This window comes from Gracilinanus agilis, chromosome 3 (assembly GCF_016433145.1).
Source record: "Gracilinanus agilis isolate LMUSP501 chromosome 3, AgileGrace, whole genome shotgun sequence".
NCBI lineage: Eukaryota > Metazoa > Chordata > Mammalia > Didelphimorphia > Didelphidae > Gracilinanus > Gracilinanus agilis.
In genome coordinates, this window is record NC_058132.1 from 308499264 (window position 1) to 308509216 (window position 9953).

General features: G+C 38.5%; 2 protein-coding genes across 2 annotated transcripts in view; one reads left to right on the plus strand and one right to left on the minus strand.

The window, feature by feature from the left end:
* Positions 1-9953, minus strand: part of LOC123239361 (hereditary hemochromatosis protein homolog) — a 70790-nt gene that overhangs the window by 11014 nt on the left and 49823 nt on the right. The gene's annotated exons all lie outside the window — the stretch shown is intronic.
* LOC123239362 (ADP-ribosylation factor-like protein 6) lies at positions 6409-7294 on the plus strand. The gene has a single exon (XM_044666638.1). The coding sequence runs from the start codon at positions 6409-6411 to the stop codon at positions 6964-6966; it is 558 nt and encodes a 185-aa protein (XP_044522573.1). The 3' UTR covers positions 6967-7294.

A 9953-nucleotide genomic window follows, 5' to 3' on the forward strand; every position in this document is an offset into this window, starting at 1 on the left:
TAGAAATGCTAGAAGTAGCAATTAGAGAAGAAAAAGAAATTGAAGGGATCAAAGTAGGCAATGAGGAAACTCAACTACCACTCTTTACAGATGACATGATGGTATACCTATAGAATCTGAGAAAATCAACTAAAAAGCTAGTGGAAATAATTAATAATTTTAGCAAAGTTGTGGGGTGCTAAATAAACCCACATAAATCATCAGCATTCTATATATTTCCAACAAAACCTGTAATGCAGGATTTATACAAGATCTCTTGCATTTGCAAATTACCCTAGGCAATCTTGGCAGTTAGGAGAATGGAACATTGGCCCAGTAGGTGCCAATCCCAAGACCTGACAGTTTGAGCTAGGACTATAAATACCCCTGCTGAATCAACCTGGGGGGGATAATTTCCTTGACCTCACCCAGACTCCCAGCTACCCCTGGACTTCCCTTGGGGACCCCAGGTTGAGGGAGGTGGATCATGGGTAGGAAATTAGATTAGGTCAGCCTAGCAACAGGGACACCCCTAAACCAAATCATCAACCTCATCTGTCTAGCTGGTGGATCACTTAATATCAGGGCAGTGGAAATTTTCCCTGGCTGAGGGGCTGGTTCCCTCAGCCTGATCTTACCTTCTAGGTCCATTGCCAACACTGGCCAGTCACCCTTAGCAACAGCTTCTCCAGACCCTAAACCCTCTTTCCTCAGTTTTCCCTCCTGTTTTTAAATAAAGCCTTAGCCTGAAACTGTGAGCTTCTGCAGTTAATTATAACGTCAACCTAGGCTAAGAGGCTGAGGAGAGGTGAGAATAGCAACCACTTGACTCCAAGGAAGTACTGGCCAGGCATCCATTTTATTCAGGAAATGTGCGAGCTTCACTTCCTGGTGTTTACTGCTTTCACTCCAGCAGGGAGGGGCTCCTCATTCTCCACCTTAAAGGAGCCTACAGACAGCAGGGAGACTGACTAGGCATCACAGCTCAGGCAACATATCCCTGGCAGTCCCAAATCACCAGCTACAGAAGTTACAAGCTCCCTGGCCAGGTGACTTCACTGGTACCACCAGCTCCCCTGTTATCAGCCACATTACTCCCTTATTACAAACCCAGCAGCAAGAGTTAGAAAGAGAAACTCCTTTTAAAATTACTATAGGCAACATAAAATATTTGAGAATTTATCTGCCAAGACAAACTCTGGAATTATATGAAAACAACTACAAAACATTTTTCACATGAATAAAACTAGATCTAAACAATTAAAAAAAACATTCGTTGCTCATGGGTAGGATGAGCTAATATAATAAAAATGACAATCCTACCTAAATTAATTTACTTGTTCAGTGCCATACCTATCAAACTACCAAAAAAAATTTTTATAGAATTAGAAAAAATAATTACAAAGTTCATCTAGAACAAAAGATCAAGAATATCAAGGAAATTAGTGAAAAAATGTGAAGGATGAGGCCTAGTAGTACCAGACCTTGAACTATACTATAAAGTAGTGATCATCAAAGCTAAGAGATAGAAGGGTGGACCAATGGAATAGACTCGGAGTAAATGACAGCAGCAAGATAGTGTAATGATAATTGTAATGTAGGAATAATTAGCTTAGTTAAGAATGGAGTGTAGTCAGATGATTAGGAAATAATATATTGTTGATAGATAGATAAAGAGAGTTGAGGGTTTGGATTTCTTTAAGCAAAAATACAATCTCAAAGATGACTCATGGAAAGAGAATTTTCTCAAGGAGCTTTGGGTAAAACAGTTGGAGCAATGGACTGACTCTTTGAATGATCCTGAATAAGGAAGGTTGTTTGAGGAGGCTGCTCTGTGAGTTGGGAGAAATTTCTGGTGAATTTATCTCTTGAAATGATCCTAGCAGACCAGAGACCAAGGATTACCAGTGCTGAGCCCAGTAGGTGGCAGAAAAGAGAGAGCTGTCTTGAGTGGAGAAAGTTGATGAAGATTCTGAAAGCTGCTTTTTTCATCTGAGCAGCAGGAAAAGAAATATGACTGATTCCTCTCTGATTACAAGGTTATATTTAGTATAGGCTAGAAAGATAGGTATTTGGGAAGCAGGATCACTATTAGCAATCAAGAAGGCTTCCTATGAGGGAAAGATTGGTTGGGAATTTATATAGAATTTTATTAGTTAATATGGAATCCCTTAGCAATATCTACTTTCCTTTGACTCTCCTTTTTATACAATTATTTATAGTTATAATAATTAGTTTTATATAACTGGCCTAAGTAGGAGTTTTCTTTTACCTGCTAGAGCAGCCATTTTCCTCAACAGTCAACCTCAAGTTTGTCCACACCAGTAACAACTATTGGTAATACCCATACCAATACTTAATTAATAATTAATGTTATCATTAATATTATTAATATTAATAATTAACAAGGGTTAAAACCACTTACAACAATAGTGTTCAATAAAACCAAAGATAATGGCTTTTGGGAACAAGAGCCCACTATTTGCCAAAAACTGCTGGGAGAATTGGAAAACAGTAAGGGAGGAATTAGGTTTAGATCATGTTTGTTAAATTCCGGGAAGTGCTATTTGGAAGTGTCTAGCAAAATTTTCTATGGACACGTGGACACTATCAAACTACATTTCCCATGGTCCAACATCCCCACGCATAGGACAGTTTAAATGAGAGGAGGACCCAAAAGAATGCCTCTTGACCTTCCTGAGGGCTGGCTAGAAGATGGGTTCTGGCGGTAAATATAAAATATAGGTGCAGTCTTATATATATATTTACCAACATGGCCATGGCTTTAATTAAACTATTAATTTCTATTATTATATCAGTCTTTATCATTTTTAATCTTAACATCTCCCACTCTAAACCAAGATAAATTCAAAATTAGTAAATGACTTAAATATAAAGAGGAAAATTATAAACAAATTAGATGAACATAAAATAGTATTTCTGACAGATCTATGAGAAAGGAAGGAATTTAAGACCAATAGAGAGATGGAGAACATTTACAAAATGTAAAGTGAACAATTTTGATTATATTAAATTAAAAAGGTTTTGTACAGACAAAACCAATACAACCAAAATTAGAAGGGAAGCAAGAAATTGGAGGTTGAGAGAGGTTACAACAAAAAGCTCTGACAAAGGTCTAATTTATCAGATTTATAAGGAACTGAGTAAATTTTACAAGAAATCAAGCCATTCCTCAATTGACAAATGGTCAAGGGACATGAATAGGCAGTTTTCAGATGAATAAATCAAAACTATCAATAATCACATGAAAAAGTGTTCTAAACCCTTCCTAATTAGAGAAGTTCAAATCAAAACAACTCTGAGGTACCACATCACACCTAGCAGATTGGCTAATATGACAGTAAAGAGAAATAATAAACGTTGGAGGTGTTGTGGCAAAATTAGGCCACTAATGCATTACTGGTGGAGTTTGAATGAAACCAACCATTCTGGAAGACAATATGGAATTATGTGCAAAGGCCTTTAAAAGAGTGCATGCCCTTTGTTCCAGCAATAACACTACTAGGTTTGTACCCCAAAGAGATAATAATGAAAAATATTTGCACAAAAATATTCATAGCCCCACTTTTTGTGGTGGCAAAAAATTGGGATATGTAAAAGTGAAAATTGGGAAAATGCCATCTAAAAGTGTATATATTTCTATGGACAGGAGAAATGTATCAAAACTACATTTCCTGTGATCCAACACGGTCCAGCTGTTTCCGTTTCCAGGTTTTTTGGGCTTGGGAAGGCCTACGTCTTGACGCGGGGAAGGGCTTAAATCTCCTGGGTTAGGGGGGAGTGGGCTCTTTGCCAGTAGGGCTCTTGGCTAGGAGACTCGGAGACAGTAATGGAGGCGGCAGTTTTGAATGCTTACAAGTGCATGGTCTAATAACTTATCTATCAGCATGGCTTTAATTAAATTACTAATTTATATATTTATACCAGCCTTTATCATTTTTCATATTTATCAGATATGAGGGGATGTCCCTCAATTGGGGAATGGCTGAACAAATTGTGGTATATGTTGGTGATAGAATACTATTGTCCTATAAAGAATGATGATCTGGAGGATTTCTATATGAACTGGGAGAACCTCAATGAACTGATGCAGAGTCAAATGAGCAGAACCAGGAGAACATTGTACTCAGAAAGTGAAACACTGTGGAACCATCCAATGTAATGGACTTTACTACCTATAGCAATGCAATAATCCAGGACACTTCTGAAGGACTTATGGGAAAGAATGCTATCCATATTGAGAGAAATAACTATGGGAGTAGAAATGCAAAAGAAAAACATATGATTTATCACAGGTATATATGGGTATGTGATTTGGGGTTTAGGCTTTAAAAGATCGTTCTATAGCAAAAATGAACAATGTTGGAAATAGGTATCAAGTGAAAACATTTGTATGACCCAGCTTGTTGGCTCTGGGAGGGGAGGGAAGGAAAGAAAATGAATCATGTAAACATGGAAAAATATTTTTTAAAAAAAGAAAATTTATTTTCTCTCTTCATTACCCACTTCCTTTCTGGTTGTCCACCATGCTTGAAAGACTCTCACTTTCATCTGAACCTATTTATTTCCTTCTAGTCCCAGTTAAAATCCCATGTTCTACAGGAAGTCTCTCTGTTAATTATTTCCTATTTATCTTATATATGTTTTGTATATCTTTCTTTGCTTGTTGTCTTGCACTGTGAGGTCCTGAACAGCAGGAAATGTCTTTTATTTTCTTTTGTACTCTCAGCCCCTGGAACATGTGGTAAGCACTTGATGAATACCTAATGACTTCCTGATTTCTACCCAAGGTCATCTCAACTCCTGGGCTTTGTCATCCCCCCAGAAATTGAAAGTGGGCTGTGTGAAAGTGGAATTAGTCATGGTTGCCTTCAGCTGAGAAGACAAGAAATGCCCCTATGTTCAGACCAAAACATCTACCCAACCAAGTCACTTAACTTCCTATGCTCCAGGTTCTTCAGCTTTCCCTCTCTAGAAAAAGAAAAGCTTTACTAGACCCCAAGGCTTGTTCTCTGGAGATGGATGTCAAGCCTCTGCTGAAGAGATGGAAAGAATGGGCAGAAGTTTATACAAAACCTTCCTTCTATCCAAGACCATACTGCTACCTATGCTGTTACCTCTCAATGAAAGTGAGGAAATGTGTGTAGAAATTATGCAAAAATAGAATTAAGCTTGGTTCTGTTCAACTGAGTGCAGAGAAAAAAATCTCTATGCTCATCAAACCAAGGATAGATCCCTATCTAATCAACAAACTATCTAGTCTCATTTCTTTCTTAAACATACAGAGAATTGAGCCAAAGTTATAAGAATAAAGGTCATTTCCCAAAAGATAAATGGTCAGGGGGTATAAAGAGGCAATTTTCAGAAGAACAAATCAAAGCTACCAATAGTCACATTAAAAAAAGGTCTAAATCACTAAAAATTGAAGAAATGCAATTTTTTCTCCTAGTGACAGCTTATCCTTAGCCACCTTCTTCATTTCCCATACTCTTATGCCCATGCCTTCTTTCCATGCAGCCTTAGCCAGCACCTTGTCAAAAGGAGGAGTCACTACCAATTCTAGCCCTTCCTTCTCTTAACTCCTAAGGCCACTCAGTAGTCTTCTCCTACTAAGGCTTTCACTCCCTGGTGTTCTCACCTGCCAGCCCCCAAATCCCTAAACTAAACCACCTCCCTGATCTCCTCTGAAATTGACCATACTATCTTGTATTTCATTATTTGGGTGGGTATATGTATTTATTAATCTTATATTTGTGTTTTATTTATATATATGTACATTTAAATATTCATCTCTTCCATTAGAATCTAAGTTCACTGTAAACAGGAATTTATTTTAAAATTTTTTGTATTTCTGCCCCTAGCACCTAATATTTAATCCAACTTCTCTAATCAGAAACTCTAAGTAAAGGCTTTGAGTTGGGTATAACTGGCATTTACATAGTGATTTCCGGTTTTCAAAGCATTTCACAAATATCTCATTTTATCCTCACAACCGACCCTGCTATCTTCCTCTTCATTTTACCGACCGGGAAACTAAGGAAGACAAGTTAAGTGTCTTTCCGGGGGTCACTCAGCCACTCAGTGTGACTAAGATCTTCAATTCACCTCTTCCTGACTCAAGGTCTAGCCCTCCATCTCCAGTGCCAACTAGTCGACCAGATCCATAATCAGTCAAAATTTATTAAACAGAATTCCCCTTGGGACTCCGTGGGCGATTCTATTTCCCAGACCCACTTGTCCGGGTGAATGAATCCCTCCGGCCTCTGGGCAAGTTCTCTTAGATGGAGTTGGATAGGACCTGAGAGCTGAGGAAGGGGTCCTTCGTGCCCCGACCAGGGACGCGGAAGGTTCCTTCCCCCTTCCCTAGTGGTGAATTGCGGCTGGTTTGTGAAAATTTGAATCATCATTATGGGATTGCTGGACAAGCTGTCAGGCTTGCTTGGCCTAAAGAAGAAGGAAGTTCATGTTCTGTGCCTTGGGCTGGATAACAGTGGCAAAACTACCATCATTAACAAACTCAAACCTTCGAATGCTCAAACTCAAGACATAGTTCCAACAATAGGCTTCAGTATAGAGAAATTCAAGACATCCAGCTTGTCTTTCACAGTATTTGACATGTCAGGTCAAGGGAGATATAGAAACTTATGGGAACATTATTACAAAGAAGGCCAGGCCATTATTTTTGTCATTGATAGTAGTGACAGATTAAGAATGGTTGTAGCCAAAGAACTTGATATTCTCCTGAATCATCCAGATATTAAGAACCGCCGAATACCAATTTTATTCTTTGCTAACAAAATGGATCTTAGAGATGCAGTAACATCTGTAAAAGTGTCTCAGTTGCTATCTTTAGAGAACATCAAAGATAAACCATGGCATATTTGTGCTAGTGATGCCATTAAGGGAGAAGGGTTACAAGAAGGTGTAGACTGGCTGCAAGATCAGATCCAAGCAGTGAAGACATGAAAAGATAATGATTATAAGACACGATGATGTTCATAAACTTCAACAGTTGTTTCATTTCAAGGCATGATTTCTTAAAGCACATTTTGTTTATTATTTTATTTTATGCTTTGCCTCTGTGTGTGTTTAAGGATGTCATACATTATTCTGTTTGCCTTCATGGAGTTGAGAAGTATTAGCTTTTTATTTTTTAGCAATATAACTTCTCAGGTACGCTGAGCCCATGAATTATATTCAGGCCAAATCTTCCTTAGCAAGGACACTAAAATAATGAGTCCATTAAATGTCTGCATTCAATTTTAATCATTTTTTGTTTTTTTAGTATACATAAAAGTAAAATATATGCCATCTTTTTGTCCTGGCTTAATCTTTTTTTTTAATATCTTTTATTTTAAAAGATGTCTCATTTTTTGTAACTTAGTACATGATGGAACTTTATGAATTCTGTTTTTCAAGAGGACTACAGATGCTCATGAGGGACTTTGGTTATTAGTATGTATTTAACTTGTTACTAAGCATAACATGTTATCATTAATAAAATATGAAATGAAAAAAAAATTTATTAAACACTTGCTAAGCGACCAGGACTGTGCTAAACCCTGCAGTAAATAGCTTTGCACCATCTTCCCTGCCCAGAGATCCTCCCCCTACCTCTACCCCGTTTCCTCTTAGGGCTCTGACTCAGCTCAAGAGCAGCCATTACAAAGACTTGCCCTTCTCCCAGGGGTAGTTCCCCACCACTACAGCAAAAAGATAAAGAGGAAGTTCTACAAGTTTTCGCAGCAACCTTCTGTCCCTCCCCTCTTCTAATCCTTCTCAAGGTCAGTTACAAACCCAAAGTCTCAATGGACCACAGCCATTAAGGGCTTATGTTTCCCGAAACTAAGGGGTGTAGTTAAATTTGTGGTACTTCTCAGATACCCCAGCTGAGATCCCCACCCCCACTCCACCGCCAGACTCCTGGCACGTTCCTCGGCAGCTAGCCTGAAGTACCGGTATGCCCGGGGTAGGGGCAATTCAGTAAGAAATCGGAAGGAGGAAAGGAAAGCGAATAAAAAACAAAAACAAAAATTAAAAGGTGAAATATAAATGGGGATGAGTGAGGGTCCGAGACGGCTTTCCCCAACCCCATTCCCCTACTTTGTGTTGGAATCAGAAAGAAACTGGGGGTCTGATGGGGGAGGGGGAAAACACAAACACAAAAGTCTACGAACAGACCCGATGCAGTACCATGACTAAGGAAGAGGGAAGGGAACCCGTGGCTATACTTGGCATTAGGACTGAGGAATGGACACAGGCCAATAAACATGCTCGTGGGCCATGGAAGCACTTTTCTAAAGAAAGGAGAAAGACTGCCGCGTGCAGCTGGGGGCTAGGGGATGGGAGTGGGGGTTGGAGAAAAGCAGAGGCGGGATCACTCACGAGCGAAAAACAGCCGGCTGAAGATGAAGAGAAAAAGTACGATATATGTCCGTATTCCTTCTGGTTCCATCTTTTTCTGGAGCCTCAGTACACAAGTTCAGAGACTAGCCTTCTTCCCCAGAAGTAGTGATGAGTGGAGCAGGGTGGAACAGGGTGGAGCAGGATGGAGCTCTCTGACTGAGAGGTTCCCCTGCTGTTCCCAGATTTGCCCACATCCTGGTCTCCTGCCTCTCAATCCAATGAATCACTATCTCTAACCTCACTCTCTTTTCCATTGGCAAGGCAAAGATCTTGAGGAATCTCCCGAGATATCCTGGATTATCCGGACACTTTTGAAGTGTGACTCACTTCAAGGTGTCCCCAGCACTTGCTACAGCCATTATCCTCAACTCGATTTAGCACGTCTGCTTTTTACTAGTGTGGCCTCTTCCCATGCCACTATTCCTCGGAGCCACAACGGAGAGCTGGGTAAAAGGTGGATAAGCAGGGCTTATAAAAGGAGCTTGACAAGCCCTCATGCCACAGATGCTTGTCCCCCCTGAAAACATCCATGCATCCCAGCACCTCAAAGACTCTTCCCTGTCTCCTCCCAGGATTGCTAAAGGGGTTAGGTGTAAAATTGGAACTGGGCATGGTTAGTTATTGATTATGGAATTATTGCCTATTATGGAACTATCATCCTCTTGCCTGTGAAGGAGGAAGAGTGCCCAGATATCTTAGGTTCAGAAAATCAACAAAACAATCATTACATGTACTACATGTAATAGGGCACAGAGATTTTGCAAATAAATATAAAAAAGTAGAAATAAATAGTACTTTAATTCAGCTTTATAGACCATAATCAATAAAAATAGTAATTGGTTCATGGATTATAGACATGATACACACCCTAATGGGGACTTAATTGAAATCTTACATAATGAATTAATTAAAGAACAAATAATAGAAACAAAAACTATGTAAAAAAGAGAATGATAATAATGATGAAATAACATGAAAATATCTGAGACAAAGCTAAAGCATGCCTCAGGGGAAAACATATACTTACAAACATTCATAAACAAAATAAAAGTAGAAGAATAATGAACTGAATATACATTTTCAAAAATTAGAAAGCCAACAAATAAACAAATAGAAAATAAGCACAAAAGAGGAGATATCAAAAAAATAAGTGGGAAATAGATAAATTGGAATAAGCACCACAGAATAATTGATCAAACTAAAAGCTTGTTCTTTGAAAAGACTAATAAAATTTTTAATCATCTGATAAAAAAAAAGAAGGGAGCAGAAAATCAAACCAATAAAACAGTAAATGAACCCTAGGAAATCATGACAAAACCAGAAGAAATCAAAAGAAAAATCAGAAAGAATTATGCAGAGTTCCATCCTGACAAAGCTCACAACACAAAAGAAATAGAGGCTTGCCTTCAAAAATATAAAAAACTCAAACAATCAGACCAGATAGAAATTTTAAATAACCCAGCATCAGCTAAGGAAATAATCTGTCAAGGAGCTACTAAAGAAAATGGATTCCCAGGAGACTTTTATCATACTTTTAAAAAACTTTT

Bases quoted from the DNA above. Each gene is read 5' to 3' on its own strand.
- LOC123239362 (XM_044666638.1), top strand. From the start codon at position 6,409: ATGGGATTGCTGGACAAGCTGTCAGGCTTGCTTGGCCTAAAGAAGAAG.